This window comes from Trachurus japonicus, chromosome 9, assembly GCF_045865225.1.
Source record: "Trachurus japonicus isolate A0001 chromosome 9, Traja_1.0".
Taxonomy (NCBI): domain Eukaryota; kingdom Metazoa; phylum Chordata; class Actinopteri; order Carangiformes; family Carangidae; genus Trachurus; species Trachurus japonicus.
Window position 1 is genome coordinate 39033752 of NC_140915.1, and position 17531 is coordinate 39051282.

Sequence of the window (17531 nt, forward strand, 5' to 3'; positions counted from 1 at the left end):
GGCGTTTGGGAATCCGCGCGCTCGGGAAGAAAGCATATTCAAAGTAGTGAGGACTTTTCAGAGTGCACAGCTGTGGCGGAGCAGAAGCAGGAGCGTTCAGCCGAGAGGGAAAGTTAATTAGGTTTGTTGGTGTGTGTTGGAGAGAGAAGACAGGAGGCTTGTTTGCCACAGAGACCGGAGTACAGCACAACAGCAGCAGCTTGTGGCTTCAGGGTTCCAGAGTCGGAGGACCGGGGACATCATGCCAGTCCTGCTGCCTGCAAGCCTCAGATTGCAGAGCGTGGATGGAGGCCTGTAATTTCAGATCAGTCCCTGTGCACGTGCCCACTGTGATTTCCACACCACAATGTGGCAGGGGACACAATAGCTTTCCCTTTGAAGACGGCCCCACATAGATATCCAACTCTCACACCCTGTACAACGACCATATTTCAAACAGTGGCTGGAATGAGCTTTGCAGAATGCAGGCAATTTGTCTAATACTGCAGAACATGACCACATTTGCATATTCATCGTTTGTAAATTAAGCACAACAAGAAACAAGAAAATACAGCAGCTATGAATTACAGTTGAAATCTACAACCATCCAAACCAATAAATTGGTGGAACAAAAAAAACTGGCGAGATTAGGAAGTTTAAGGACAGTTTAAGGACAGTGCCAGTACTGTGTAACTTCACACACACAATCTACAGTGTTGTCCAATGGGTATCGGTGAGATGATGGAAATGTTGAAGGTTCAGGTCACTGTCTCCTGTTGTGGTGGGACAATGAGGAAAAAGTGGGGATTATAGAATTTAATATTAATGTCATAATAGCATGCCTACGCCATTAGAACCATAACCTGGAAGTTTCCACACGCCATTTTCGTCGTTATCTCAACCCCCAAGTTAACCCGGACCTCTGAATGTGACGTTTTCCACTGTTACAGTGACACTCCAGACTCCTGCTCTGATAATCTCCAGGGAATTCAACTGGGAAAAAAACTCTCCCACTTTAACTCAGTTAGTGGCCTGTTAAAGAGGTATGTTAATGTTAAAGAGGCCTTATGATTCTACCTCACATATTATGTTGTGCACATTTGCAGTTGTATGTTTCAACATCATTTACTGTGTATTTATAATTTATCACTTTATAGTTTTCACTTTATTTATTTATTACCAGCTGCAACATGGTGTAGTGTACCATGGATGTGACCACCACAGAGAAGAGTAGCAGCTTAGAATAACAGTAAGTAGTATTGGTAGTACTAAGTAATAACCACTGAAATATCAACATGTTCACAGCTGTTGTACTGCCCATCCCATGATGCTCTCCAGTTTACTTCTGCTTTCTTCATGCTGCTGTCCAAAGTGTTCGGAAGTCATTTTCCTGTGAGGACGATTAAATGTTTCTGATTCTGGTTCTGATCATGAACGCCAGTTTCTCGGGTGTTTAAATCTGTCACTCAGCCAATGATCAACTTTCCCATTTGATTATTTCATCTATTATCCGTGTCTGGATTGAATTGTCACAGAATTTGATGCGTCAATGGATCAACCATCTGTGAAGTGACATTGTGCAACCATAGGCACCGTGTGGTCTTCATTTAGTTGCTCTAAATTCAGTGGAGTTGTCTAAATTTAAATTGACTAAATTAAATAGTCAATATGAGCATTTAGAGACGGGATCTGCACATTCCAGAAAAGTCATTCCCCAACAAACCTCTGCTACTTCATCTGGGCCCCATGTGTCAACCACAAGGCAGATGTACATGACACCAGCACAAGTTCTGGAGTAAATGTTCATTTTAGTTCATTGCTGGTAATTATAGAAGGTGGTAAAGCACTATGCAGACTTTCAGAGCCATTAGCACTACAAGACCGTAACAAGGCCCTGTCACAACATGAGCGGCGTGAGAACATGACGGGTGGAGGAGAGGGTGCACTCAGCCTGGTCTCCCATGACTTCCAGCTCGCCGGTAAGTGACACATCTGCACTGCACAAGGAAAGCATTGATACATGCTCTGCTGGACGGTTACACACACCAGCAGCCTTAATTAGCACCAGTGTTTGAGGGACATCATGCTTGAAGGACCGTGGATAAGTGACACGGGGGAAAGAGCTGAGGTGGGGTATGGCTCGGAGCGGAGAGGGGAACGACTACTCCCATCTGAGCGTTCGGGTCTGGAATGTAGCAGCTCCGTGACCCCAAAAAACACTCCCTGTGTTCTGAACAACAGAGGCTGCAGCTGGACACTCCTTCACAGGAACTTAGTCGAACCCCCCCTCAACATGCACACACACACTCGGAGCCAGATTCAAGAGACACGAAGCACAAAACAGGAGAAGAGTGGGTTTTATTGGATTAAGCCTCTCTTAACTGTACTAGAATATGATGGAAAGAATTTGGGAACTCAAGGAGGTCTGTGTCAACAGGACTTGTTTGCTTAACTCTGAAAACCTCACAGGGTTTAGTGAACCCTTTTTCCACACGTCCCAAACCTGAGGAGGCAAAAAAGAAAGAAAGAATAAAAACATGCTTTAGTGCATCTCCTGACCAACCAGGGTGTTGAACTGAGACCCCCCCTTTGAATCTCTCCTGAAAAGCAGGTTGGTAACTTACCGCAGCTTTGATAAGCCATAGGGAAATAAATACACACAGGAGTGTAATGATTATGGCATTCAAAGGTCCAGTTAGGAAAACAAAGGTTGCAACTCCTCAGTACTGTAGAGCTAATGTCCTGCATGGCAGCATCAGTCTTCAGAGCTGTATGTCTACGTCTATGTACAAAGGCTGCAGCTATTTATGACGCCATCTGCCTTTGTGAGACATGTAAAAGCACAAATAATGTTGGAAAACAAGGTGTTCCAGTGACTCAGCGGCTAATGCACCTGTACCATCAGTTCATGAATGCCCTCAGACACTGACACCATCCCGGTGCATTATCTATTCCAGCAAAAAAAAAAAGTATTTTAGGCAACTACAAGGAGAATTTCAAAATGTCAAATGTGATTTAATTATTTTATAATTCTTAATTAATTTTGAAAGCCGAGTGTAATAGCGGTAAAATAAAATACATTGAGAAAATTGGTTAATTTTCATTTCGCATCCCAGAGTATGCTTTCCCTCTAATCCCACAGGATTGAGTTAGAGTGTAATTTGTGCCGAGTTTCCATGTCCTCTGTGGTTTAACTGGCCTGCCACTCCGGACGCAGCCTTTTCCCTCCAACTTTCAACTGCCCCCCCTCCTCAGAAAAAGAACACACAGCTATGATGTCCCATTACCAAACTAAAAGCTTGCTTGGCCAGAGCAACAGGACACTGGCAGCTCTGGAAGTCTACGCCACAGGGCCAGGACTGTACACTCTCCAGCCCAGCGCAGAGTGTTAAGTACAACACCTTCCTCTGATGGCTGGCACCTGTCCCTCCGTATCCGCAGACCTTGCTGGCACAGATCAACACTGCACCACGCTCCACTTCACAGCCTATTACACATTCCAAACAAATTAAATATGAGGGGGTGTGATGGGCCGAGATGGTATTTGGTGGAGCCCCAGCAGCCAGTAGCAGGCCATGCATGCGGTAGAGGTTCATTAGACAACTCAATAGAGCCATGTGGAATGTGCGAGTAGGCGCATCACTCCATTGTTCACCAGCGGCTCCTCTGGGAATGGACTAAGCGCATATCAAGAGAAGATGAGGAGATGAGTAACAATGCTGTGCCATCACATGTAATGGCATATGACAGCCAGAGCAGGGTCTCGATGCCTCTATTGTAAAAACCATTGAACTGTACAAACTGTTGTCTGTGAGGAGAACTGGCAGCTCTGCAAATGCCAGGAACTCGTTTATTTTCTCATTTTAAGAGGTTGTGTTCCTGGCTTGGCTGAACTCTTAGCTCTGGTTACCATAATGTTTGTGTACAGGCCGGATTGGGGCCAAAAGCTGTGGCAGCCGTTGCTGTGTGTAGCGAGGGGCCGTTGCGGCCCCCAAGGCCGGTCGGTTTACAGTGGTCTGGACTTTCCCTCTCGCTCTTTCCTCCTCTATCATCCTCCTTTATTTTTCTCCCTGGACCAAAGCCATCAGCAGTTACAGCAACTATTATGTGTTGCGAAGCTGAGAGCAGCATTCTAATGAAGTGCAAGACCTCATCAGCAAACTTCAACAAACCAGCAGGTCAGTAACGGTCAGACCTCGCTTCAAACTCCCAGCAGGCTTTGTGACTGTGCTCTGAGTGAGCAAAACACGGATCTATGTTACATGCGTTCTGCTTTTTCAGATACAGTGGCCTAACGTGAGCCGGTCCACAGAATCAAAGTCAGATCAAAACGTCAGTTCTTGATTCAGCAGATTATCTGACACTGATTCAATATAACATCTTCAAAGCAATTATAAATTAGGTTTTCACTGCAACTGCTGGTGAATGTTATGTGATGTGAAAACCCAAAACTTTATATCTGAGGTTTGTTACTATTGAATGTTTTATGAACATTAAAGGTGGTGAATACACAGATGATCACAGGTGGATGCCTCATCCAACCAGTCACTGGCTCTGAGCCACACTTTTGGTAACATTTAGTCAGATATGTGTTGACATATTTGAGAAAACATGTAGATTTACTGTGGTTATTTTCTCCATTTAAGTTTGAAATGTAGCACAGTTACCGTTCACTTTTATATTCGGGAGCTTTCATCAAAAACATATCTGTTTGGCTTCAGCTGGCTGTGAAACTCCTCACGGCAGCTAAACTAAATAAACTGAGGATGCCTCGTACGAGCTCCTCGCATTGCCACATGTCAGTGTAATCTGAATGGTGGGCCGGCACTGATGGAGCCCTACTAAAGAGCTGTCAGAGGGAATCATTAATCCCAAACGTCAGCATGAGACAGATGGTACGACGACGGAGGATCGATGCTCTCGCCGGCATCGCGACTGCTTCCAGCGGCCGGGGCCAGAGGCAGGAAGTGGGCTAATCCCTCAAAAGAAAGTTCCAGACTAAACACGCAAGAGAGGCCTGAGCCGTCTACCGCTCCCCCCAGCCCCCACAGCTGCACTGCATGTGCTGCCTATGGTACAATGTGGATGGTCCTGGAGGGGGTTAAAAAGAGAAAGGGAGAAGCAGAGAGGCGTTTGCTCCTGAGGGAATCTTTACGAGGACTTTGACCTTCCCCCTCAGGGCCCCTCTAAGAGGTCCCCAGCTGCAGCACGGAGGGGGTGGAGCCTGTATGAACTACACGTATCCATCAAAAAGAAAGAAGTCCCAGTTCTTTTGAGAAGGTCCCGGAACTGGATCCATCTCCCACTGAAGGTCAGGGTGGCAGCAGAGTTCCCAGCACAACAAGAGTGGGAGAAGGGAGGGATAAGAGGACAGTACTTCCTCAACACAGTCTGCATGTACTCATGGCAATTTTTCAATAAAGAGCTATCACACCTATGATATCAATTAATCCACTAATCCTGTTGGATATCTGGAGTAATTCTGATGTTTCTGCAGTCGATCTAATAGAGTTGTGTGATTGTTTTCATCCTCTTGAGGAAATATTGAGTATTATAATCAGACAGTTACAGTGCAGTCTGGTTGTCAACCGGGGTCAAATCCAGCCACAGCATTTCTACACATCCACACTCACAATGCAGGTCGATTCTATTACCTACAAATGCTGAGAAAATGGGAATTTGCGGCACCATGCTGTCATAAATCACCGACTCTAAAGATCACTGGGGTCCTCATTGCTCCATGGTGCTGCCCAGAGAACTGTCACATCTGCAACTTTAACCACAGTCCCTGCTGGAAAGCCAATTACAGCGGTGACACATGCAAACAGCAAGCGTATGCATTGCTAAATCTGCACACAAACACACACTCACACTGCTGTTTAGTCAGGACAGATGTATGAGACAGTAGACTGGAGTCCACTCCCTATACTCACCTGTTTCTAATCTGCTCAGTAACTCACAGTTCACTGTTGACAGCATCAATAAGTCCTTTCTGATCATGCTTTCATTCTGGAAGAGAATGATGTTTATAACTCGTAAATCAGAGCATCAGGTTGTGTAATAACCAGACTGTTGCTGTTATGTAATCACACCAGCAGCAGGATATGAGATTATTGTGTATATGTTGTCACGATAATGATTACACCCTTGATTTGGCTGCAAGCACAACTTCACTTAGAGTGTAACATGGTTCTACCTCTGGTCAGCCTCTATCACAACGTTTCTTGAGCTTTCTCTGGGGCGAGAGGCTTTCTTATCTAACCCTGATCGAAAACATGGCTCTTGTTGGCTTCCAGCGGCAGATAGGAAGGTGTTTATTAGATACAGACAGGGAACCCATGAATCCCACTCCCTTATAAACAGAACTAGCCTGTCTGTGACCTGTAGACAAGGAGCGAGTAAATAAGCTTGCAATCGAAATGGATGTTCCTCTGTAGCCTCTACCACATGTATGCATGTGTGTGCTGAGAGGAGAGTGGACTGACATCGTGTGTCTACACATCATGTCTGGGTAATTGACTACATTCAGCAGTAGGGAAGAAACCGAAATTCAATCTAATCCAGGCTAACACAATATAATATGTATGCATCTAGGCTTCATAGTATATGCACACATTTGTGACAGCGAAACTGTATAGTTGAGGTTTAACATGAGAGCTTCACTTCTTGTCCCATGATCACACCAGTCATTCTATAGGTGGAATAGATACATCTGAACCCAGCAACATGTCAGGGAACTCATCAGTCATAGCACTGCTTTACTGAAAGGCAACCCTCCCCCCAAATACACACACACACATACACACACCCACAGACACACAGAGACACACCCACACACACAAAATAAGCAAGATAATAAGCTGCCATCTCATTAATGCGCTGCTTCTTCTCCCCAGTGCCGTTTCCAAACATAGCAGTGTGAGAGCATCCATCTCCAGCACCCCCTCCAGCCTTCCAATTTACTGCCACTCACCTTTTTTTAATTCCATCAGCGTGATGATGAAAGCTGAGAGAGCATTATGGTCCTCGCCAGTGGTCAGACAGTGAGTGAACGAGTGCAGGCCTGCATCGGTCACACTGTCAGCCAGCCAAATGGGTTAGGACAGCAGAGAGGGGAAGCCAAAGCAGAGGGGGGAGGGCCGAGGCTGGGGTGCCATGGGTTGACTGGCATAGACCCCCTCGTGCTCCACAGAACATAACCACACCAAAAACTAGAAGGTGTATTCATATGATCCACTGCAAGAACACCACAGTGTTCTATGTATAGTACAGTGTAATACTTGCCGGGGTCAAATAGCATCTGCACATATATCTCAGTGTTTGTTTAAACCCAGTTGGCAGACCAGATGTTTGGTATAGTGTTGCATCCGGAGATTTATTATAGTAACTGTATCAGGGATTAAAGAAGCATAATATATGACTATCACTTAACAAACACAGACGGGGTCAGGGTCATGTGCAACTATCATATTCATTATAAATCAACCAGTTTATTATCGTTTTCATTAATCTATTTAGATGAGAAATTGTCAAATCAATCAGTTCATTGTGGAACTTTCAGTGCAAGTGTGACACCCCTACATTTATCATCAACAGCACATCAACAGAAAAGTAAAATTAAAAACAAAGAAAACATTCTGATAAATAACTGTTCGAATTGAGGGCTTAAGGACAAAATCAGGCAACTGAACAGATTGAGCAATAATCGTAGCCCCAAACAGTTTCATCAGTCTTAAAATACATTCAAAGTAGGTAAGTCTCTATAACCCAAAGTGTCACCTTTAAATTGTTTGTTTTGTCAGACAAATGGTCCAGAGAGATTTCTTTCTTTCTTTTTTTCAAGTTATAAAGCAGATAAAAGCCGAAAATCCTCAGATCTGGAAAACTGGAACCAAAACTACTTTGCTACATTTGTGCTTGTTTATCTGAGGACAGTGGTTTTACAGAAACACATTAATTCTACTGAGGTAATAAAACTCCTGATATTGAGAATATCAAGTCACGAAGAAGTTATAGAGATACGGAAAAATTTAGCTTTTATTGCCAACATACGTATATCTGTTTGGAACTTCACTCCAGTTAAAACATGACGGAGTGGTATTATAAACTGTTTGACAGGGCTCTTTCATGCTCGGCTGAGGAGCACATACGTATAGAGAGCTGCAATAACAGGCCATCTGGTATCACCAGTCACCAGGCGCCTTCCACCATATGATCATATACCTCATCCAAGACCAACTTGCCTTTAAAACACCACAGCACTCATGCCCCCCCACTACTCCAATATCGCGCCCCACCCCCACAGTAAATGCCCCTTGCAGTGATGCACTCTCCACAGCTATTGACCGCTCATATGTTTCCGGTCATTGGCATTATTCTTCTATGACCTCCACTCCTTAAACAATGCCACTCCTCATGCTCTAAATGTCTTCAAATATTGATCTGCACATCTTCTGCAGTCACACAAGGGGAGCCTGAAGGAAAGGAATGGAAAAGAATACACAAGGACGGCCGAGTTGTCACACAAAAACACCCCCGCAGAAAGAAAACATGGAGAGAAGTTTGACAGCTTTTTAATTTCGGTAAGAAATCAAACAGCATCGGAGAGGGGGGAAGGCTCAGTCGCTGCAGCTGAAAGCCCCTCTAGCTGTCAGGAATCTGGCAGTAACCCGCAGACTGAAGACAAGACCTTCTTTAGTCTCTGGCTGAATCACTGATGAATTATTTTGTTATTCAGACGGGTCCTTCTAGCTTGCGGAGGAAAAGTAAAGTCGGTGTTTTGATAGACCTTGGCAAGACGATGACTGCTGGATTATTCATAATGTTTTCCTTTCTCCTTCACGACAAATCTGTTCTTCTATTTTTCATGAGCTGAAGATGCTACGGCCTCCCCGACTAAATTTGGAGGATTCGGAGCGCCATCCTGCTGGTGTTGAGTTCTAAAATAAAGACCAGTTTATATTTAACCTCGGACGTGGCGTGGTGCAGGCTCCCCCACTAATTGAGGGCTATGCAGTAATCTGCAGTGGGCTAAAACTCATTTACTGTAAGCTCTGCTGCAGCATTAAGATGGGGGTCAAGGCAGAGCAGCATCTCTCTCATCATCGTCCACTTTCCATCTACATTCTTCCGAGCATAAAAACTGATTTTAAGCTACTGGATACCCCGAGGGACGCACCGAGTACAAGTGTAGAGAGCATCACTGCTAAAAGCGGCAGCTGGAAAGAGCTCATATGACAGCTCGACTCCTCTTCTCCAGCCCTCTGGCATGATAGCCATAAGGAGGGAGGAGGATGAAAACCAAAACAACAAGATGGACACTGAAATGGATCCATCTCCAGCTTATAGGTGTGACTCAGACACATGTTCACCCCTGTGCCCCCTCCAGCACTGCCGAAGCAGGTGCTTCCTGTGGAATGTTTCAACGCCGAGTTGAAAAGGTCACGCCACGATACCGCGATGCCTGTCCTGAAGTATGCCAGCTATCTCAGTTGTACGGGGGTGGATGGGGGGGTCACGGTCTTTGACCCATTTTGGGATACATTTGGAGAGGACATGCTCTCAGGTTGTGGACATGCATTTCATCCCACTCACATAATCCAAGCTAACAGATTCCAACAGGCAATTCTGCCCTGCTTTTGATCCATCAATCCCTCGTTGGACGGCAGCCTTCAAACTTATCAAAACCAGGGGGTGGAAAGAACAAAGAGTGTGTGAGTGTGTGAGTGTGTGAGTGTGTGTGTGTGCGGAGGCTCCTCAAGTTATCGGGTGGCACCCATCCAGGGGAGGGGGGGTGGGGGCAACTGTTAACATATTATCATCAGAGCAAGGTGAGGAGCTGACAGAATGTTTTTGTCAGTCAGACAGGGGTTTGGTAACTCCTCCCCTCTCAGCCCGGTGGAGGAGCAGCAGCGCTGATGAGAAGTTGACCTTATTCAATCAGATTTTTTTTTTTCCTCCACTTTTCCTACTTTTATTTTTTTGGATAGCTGTCTTCCTTTCTTGTGCATCTGAGCGCTGCCAAGCTCGGCGGGGAAAAGAGCGTTGTGATGGTGTAGGCTGCCTGTGGATGCGCTTCAAACACAGGGAACACATCCAATAATGTATGCACATCATGCCCTGGTACGTACACACCCACACACAGGCACAGTAACACACTCGCAAGAGCTAACAAAAGCACATTCCTGCGGTATCTGTGCAAGTGAAAGACAAAAGGGTTTTAATGCCATGTCTCTCACACACAAACTGGCACTACAGCTCAGGCAGTAAATCCTGTCTCAGGGCTCATTCAGACCGAACACCACAGGCCATCATCAGTGACAAACTTTCAATACTTCCCTGCTCGTCCCATGATCACACCAGGCATTCTATAGGTGGTGCGGACACATCCGAGCCCATGAATGTGTCAGGGAACTCATAACTCATAGCATTGCATTACTGCAAGGGAGCCCAAGTACACACACACACACACACACACACACACACACACACACACACACACACACAGAGGACCACCACTAACTCCTGGTCATGACTATTTACAGCATGAAATGGTCAGTAAGTGGTCTAGTAGAAGTCCTTACTGTATCTGATGTCATGCAGCAGCCTGTACACAGGCATGTACAGCACATGCACATGATACCAAATCAATGTGTGCACGTATTACACACGCACACGCACACGCACACTATCCTCCTGAAGGACATCGATTCATCTGAGAAATCACTGCGCTCATATGTTAAAAGCTTGTGGAGGATATTTGACAAAGATGTTGTTGCAGGGTTTGGAAAATAAAGCAACGAGAAGCTGCAACAGAATCCAAACAATCAGGATCCAATTAGGGAGGAGGAGAAAGATGAGAGGAGTCAGACAGGCTGAAGATACGGAGAGAGGAGAGAGGAGAGAGGAGACCGGCAGGAACAGCAACACTAACCTGTTTCACTTCAGCAGGCATGGTCCAAAATCCCCCCTTTCGTTCCCGAAAAAATAAAAAACCTCCCAGGGAACCGTGTGGGAACTATTTCCTCCTCTATTCAAACTTCTCCTTTCCCTCCTCTCCTCCACTCGTCTCCTCGCGCTTTCCTCGTCTATTTACGTTGAGTTTTCCCTCTGTGAGCGCAGGGGCAGCAGCTCAGACTCAGGCAGCCATCCCCTACTCAGCTGCGTCAAGCCGCGCGCACTGAGCACGAGAAACACCGGAAGTCAGCCGGTGTGCCTTTCAAAATTAAAGCGCAAAGACGACACGTACTCGCCCGCTATAATTAAGTCTGTTGAAACAAGAAAAAAAAGCTCTTTAGCTGTAGACTGAGACTTTGCTCAACCTACAGAAAAATGGTCCAGTAGCCTATTGTTTTTATTGTTGTTTGTTTTCTTATCCAGGTCCAAAATCCACAACAAATGTCCCACAAGCACCTAACCTAGCAAGGCAAGATAGCTACATGTAAGCTTAACATTATCAATAATAAATGAAGCAGCTTAGAAATTTAATGTGTCTACAAGCCTACTGTTTATAGACATTTTTAAGTCACATACTACTACATTGCCCATATGGAAAAATAATGCCAGGGCACTTTACAATAGGCTATGCATAGGCTATATGAAATGACATAGTGTTGTATCATGACAGCAAAACATTATTATTTGTCATGATTAGCTTTTATTACACTGTAAACAAGGAGTGTAAACCCAGGATTCTCCACATCACGCTGTACTGGAGGTCTATAGGCACAAACATAAAATAAAGGGGTAGGTGCACTACATTTTAAACATCAATTTTTCACACAAATGTATTTTTCATGTATTCATCAACAGACATGTCGTTAAGGAATTGTTAAATAAGAAGAATTTGTACCCATGATGTGAACATCCCCTTCATAGTAATGGTAGGCTAGTGCCTTTATTTTGAAAGTAAAATCCCTTTACATCCAGTGTAATTGTGGCTAACACAAGCTACTCAGCACAGCTGAAAAGGGGGCTGCTTCTCCTTTACAGAGATGCTGTATGGATGTATGGAATGGAGATAGATGGGGGCAGAGGAAGCCATTGCCCCTACATCGCCCCCCACCCTCCACCCCCTACCCCCAAACGAAAGCAGGAATCCCAGAAAAGGAATGGAACTGAACTGCACACACACACACACACACACACACACACACACACACACACACACACACACACACACACACACACTCAACAAAAAGTTAGCCAGAGAGAGAACAAAACCCTCCAGGGCTGAGAGAAAGGGGGGAAAGAGGAGGTGTGTTAACAGAAAGGAGGGTTCCCAGACAGGCAGCAAAAACTGTGTAGCAGCTTTCTCTCTCCTCCTCCTCCTCCTCCTCCTCCTCCTCGTCCTCTCTCTCGCTCTCTATCTCTCTCACCTGCTCTCTCTCTCTCTCTCTCTCCCTCATTGGGTCTATGTCTCTCGCTCTATCTCTGGCATCTTGGTGGGGTGGGACCAGCTCCCTCTATGCACTCCAGCTGCGTCTGTCTGTCAACCCGTCAACCCCTCCTCCTTGTTGGCATAGACAGAGAGAGACGGGGAAAAAAAGGAGGAAGGGGTGGGGGAACAGGGGCTCACACACAAAACAAAAGTTGCCCCTACTGAAGCGAAGGCACCCCATACTCTGCAGATTTTTACACCCAACACACACACACACACACACACACACTCACACACACACATTCACACATGCACACACAGCTCCTTTTTTCCAGCTCTTTGTCCCATTCCTCTCACTGCACTTGATATAAGGGAGGGGTGGGACGTACGTGAAAGAATTCACATTCAAATATCTATGACTGTGACCAAGACTGAATAGGAATGTTAATCTAATAAAGTGGATGGAAGCTTAACTAAGGACAAACTCTGAGCGAAGCCTGGGCAGACAGGAGAGAGAAAAAGGATGACTGAACTAAAAACAGAGAAAGGAGAAATCCCAAACGGAGGGGAAATGGCTGAGGTTTTGCATTCCACAAGCTTGGCAGTACTATTTCATCTCCCCGAATGTTACTGCTCCATTTGTTCTTAATGAAAGACCTGGCCCGCCATGCACCATTACATTTAGATCTATTTACTTTCAACAATACGATTAAGAATTCATCCAACCAACATTACCTTCAAAAGTGGTTTGAAAAAAAATCTCGTAACTTCAGCTGTGGTGCATTCCTTTCTCTTGTGTGATTTGCAATATCACTTTCCATTTATGCCATTTAAGCATTGAGTGAGTTTCATAACCTTGTTTAAAAATCCATTAAGTGCTTTGGAATACTCGTAGGAGCAAAGGAGAAAAGAAGAATTACTATGTGATTTCTCTATAAATCTCTATAATTGTGTTTTGCATGTATCCAATTTATAGTTTAATGGTGTGTTTATTGTTTTACGGAACATTTGCAAAATGTCGATGCTTTCTGGACTTTCAGAAACCTTTAAGTCTATACTTGCGGTTCATAGATACTATACTTTGGTAGAGTAGATTTGAAACATAAACTGTATATTCAGATGAATGTATCTTCCAGAGCGGGCTGCTCTATACTGTCGCCATCATCACAAGTTGGGGCGTCTGTGGTGGAGGCCAGACTCCGATGAATGAGGATACGCTCACCAACCTGTCACTCAAAGCAACACGCCTTTAATTACACATAACTTTAACTCTCCATAAAATCATAATAATACAATATAAATTGTGAAATCGTCCCCCTGTACAGTCATCATGAAGGAGGAAATAGACATGACAAAGACAAACTCTTTTTATACCAGGCTGTAAACACATTATCTTGTGCTGTATAGTTGGATATTTTAACATGGGAGTCTATGGGGACTGACTCTTGGATCCAGACTCAAGTGGTCATTTGAGGAGCTGCAGTTTTTGGAGCTGCCAGTGTTGGCTTCATTTTTCAGCCCCAGAGGTTTGCTGCTTAATTTAAAATCAGGAGATCAGAAAAGCCTGCAGGATGACTACCTCACACAACCCCACGTCAAAAAGCCTATCTAACTATCTATCTATCCTTTCCCTAGTTTTCATCACAAATGTCAGCCACAAGGTCAAAATGAGAGAGTACAGGGACACAAATGACCCACTTACAGTAATAGATATTTCTAGATGCAGTATATAATTCAGTCTAGGCCCAAACTGCATCTAAATGTCCCCATTTATTTACATTCCTAGGACCACGTTGCAAGCAGAGTTGAAAAATATTATTGCTCTTTTCTTACACTGACTGGTAGACCATACCACTGGAGTTATCAATAAACAGGGAAATGTTGAAAATTGATAACGGGTGTAAAAAGACAAGACAGGTTGGAGTAAATTAAATATATGAAAAAGTATAAAAGAATATTCAACATTTCATTTCAAATTAATTCCTGGAATAACTTCAACTTCACAGGCTGGTGATGCATAATGTTTCCAGGAAAGCCTGCCACTGTCAGACAAAAGCACTATTCTCTAGAGTCTAGCCAACCCACACCCAGGCCTTGTAAAATAAATGTACAAGGTGTATGAATAATCCAGGAGTTGTAATCAAAGCTCCTGAAGTCAGCCGTACTCTGTCAGGACGTATGGTGTGAAACAGATGGTAGAAAGGTTAATGTGCAGCAACAAGGCGCGCTTTGACAGCCAGACACCTCCAATGAAGCTGCATCTGTTAGAATTGCGTTTTTCTCTTCAGTTCTGGATGCCAGCTGAAGAGAAAAACAGAGGAGCAAGAAGAGGATACAGAGAGCAGACTGAAAGTATATATGGTGTTTCATTACAAAACGTAATGTTTTCACAATCTCCACTTTCAAAGGAAACTTTAATGACATGTAATTCTGGATAGTGCTTCAAAAGCTTCTCCACTCAGCCAAGAATACATTTCATGGGGAACACTACCTCACCTTCAAACTTACACAAATTAAGTTAAACAAAAAATATTTTAATAAAGCAGGTCTGCAAAAAATTAATGCAAAGATAATACTGAATTTTCTTCTGTGAATTCTTTCCAGCAGTCACTGGACAGTGTTAGAGAGGCCTGATGACAACAATAATGGATGTGTGATAGTGTACAGGGCCAGAATGTCTTGCTCTGCTACAGGCCGACTGCTGTTTATTCTAACAATGGCACAGCTTGGAAAAAAGCCCTTATCTAATGACTTTTACTATCATGTTTTATTTTCCCCTTGAAAAATGGCTACTCAGCGATGCAGGGGATTAGAGTCCAATCTATTGGGGGGTTTTGTATTGCAAAAAGGCAATTTTCCCTTCATTTACGAAAATAAAGCTCTGTTTAAATGACATCACTTCAGATCAAAGGTCCTATTTTCTGTTTTTTGTTGCAAAACAGTAACTGCACAGCAAGATTTGAAATACAACTGTAACAGGATTAGGCTTTTCCGAGTTTTCCATCTTGTCGTGTGTAATTGGGACGCTGACAGAGGCACAAACAACGGCATTTGAACCAGTTTGAGGCCAGCAGATCATCAACTTTTACTCACAAAAACATTTTCCCATCACCTTCATTTTGGATGAATTCATTCTTTGGATTCGTTATGGAGTTGTATGATTGGTAGCTGAAGGGTATGTCTAAAAATTACAATATGTAATTAGTTGTTCCTTGGCCCGATACCTTCCTTTCTGCCAGTTTTCATGAGAAAGCCATTTCTTCTTGGCAAGCGGTCCAACTATATGTCAGAATGTAAATAGACAGTTTGATGTATAAAATGATTTCTCCTACATGCCTCACTATATATTTTGATAAGCATGTGGGTTATTCATTCTAACCTCAGCTGCATTTGTTTCTGTGATTAATTTCAAAATAATCTAAAAGGCGTTAAAGACCAAAGGTGATTTATTTCCCATACATGCAATCTGTGCTCAGTATATTTGCCCTTATTCAAAGCACAGGATGATCTGCTTGAATGTAGCCCTCAATTGTCAGGAGTGGTTCCCATCTTTGCACACATTCCTGCACTATCACCATCATCCATTACACAACAAGAATCACTCTCAGACACTTGGTGTGAGGCAGTTCACATACCAAGCCCAGCCTCTTTCCACTTCACCCCTTTTAAATAGGGCCACATACAAAGAGGGCCCCACAGCCCCCTCGCTTTAGCTTAAGACAAATTACATGATTTCTGGACTAAATGTGTGTGAGCAACTCTGTGACACTAAACAGCAAAGGCTTGCAAATTCCAGATGTCCAGTCCTTTCACAGTCTGTCCAGCTACAGTATGTGGTGTGTTTCACCCTGAAGCAGTGCCAGGACTCATACAGTCAGTCAGCCAGAACGCAAAGTCAATAGATATTTACAGTAGCCTACATGGTTCTGATTGTATTGCTATTATCAGATGCAATACCAACTGTACTCTACTGTTGCCAAACATTCACATGCTGATAACCACAATGATGCAAACAGGTGGAAAACTGATGGTTTACTGGCGGAAGACTTGCTTCTCTAAGCATTAAGTATAGATGAGATTCTGGCTAATCCCATGTAAAATACACATCTGAGTCAAGACGTCGCTGTCTGAGTTAATTAATCTGTTGCTTAATTGATGGCTTGAGGGAATTATCCAAGACTTCTTTATTTAATTTGCCTGTGTTGTGTTTTAAATGCAAAGTTTCAGTCGCTTTCCAGCAATGATTAATGAAACTCTGGCATTCAAACACTTTTTTTTAAAAACTAAAGTTCATTCGTATTTTTTAATTAATAGTAGATCTGAGGACCAATTCACAAGATTGCATGTGTTTGCCAAGGAACAATAACGTGAAAGACGTTTTGGTTTAGACTGTGGAGAGGAGAGCTGAAACTCTTTGATTTGATTAACATGGCAATGCACCTGGAAACTCACAATGTAGTAACCTTTATTAAAGAACACATTGGGGTGAAATTGAAAAGAAATGTTAGCTCTAAGTCACATTTTGCCATTAAGGCATTTGCAGCCTTTAGGAATGCTCTTTCCAATAAAGTGCAAACGTACTCCACTGCAAACCACCCAAAACAAAGCTCGGTGCAGCTTCTGGTCCTCATTTGAAGACTATTTACATGCTTGTAAGTCATGTCGTAAAAATGTCGCACCAGCATGTTAAACTCATGAGGATAATTAAATCAAGGCTTTGAAGAACACCTCTAGCCCTTCTACAAACTTCTAAAACTGTTTTCAATTTAATTTTTTTTTCCCAGCTGAACAGGGTCAGCGTCCAGCCTTGTTTGGTTATCCTGCTGGACACTGGGAGGGGTGAGGTCACATTCCTCCGGTGCCATTGGTGTCCCATGAAGGAGGGGGGGTTTATTTTAAACACATGGCCTATACAGTCTAGTCTCTGAACTTAACGGCCCGTTTAGCCAATCATGGTGGTCATCCTCAAGTTCAGACGTCCACGCTCTGTGGAAACCTTCAGGCGGAGGCAGTGCCCTTCAAAGATATTTAGCCTGGCTGTTCACCTCTGTGAGTACACACACAGGATGTGTGGTAAAGGAAATGGAAGCAGTTCTTAGATACCCCCTCTCAGTGCTTTTAGTGAACGTAATGGTTTAATGGATTGTGATCAAATGGCAGGGAGGTGCACCAG

General features: G+C 43.8%; 1 protein-coding gene across 39 annotated transcripts in view; it reads right to left on the reverse strand.

Moving 5' to 3' along the window:
* Window positions 1-17531, reverse strand: part of arvcfb (ARVCF delta catenin family member b) — a 225394-nt gene that overhangs the window by 105942 nt on the left and 101921 nt on the right. For 14 of the 39 annotated variants that reach the window (XM_085787841.1, XM_085787836.1, XM_085787838.1 and 11 more), the window contains exon 1: window positions 10913-11133. The exons of the other annotated variants lie outside the window; for them this stretch is intronic. In XM_085787841.1, coding sequence (XP_085643967.1) covers window positions 10913-10933 — 21 coding nt within the window. In that variant the 5' untranslated portion in view covers window positions 10934-11133. Of the gene's footprint in view, window positions 1-10912; window positions 11134-17531 lie in introns of those variants that run through there. 39 annotated transcript variants of the gene reach the window in all.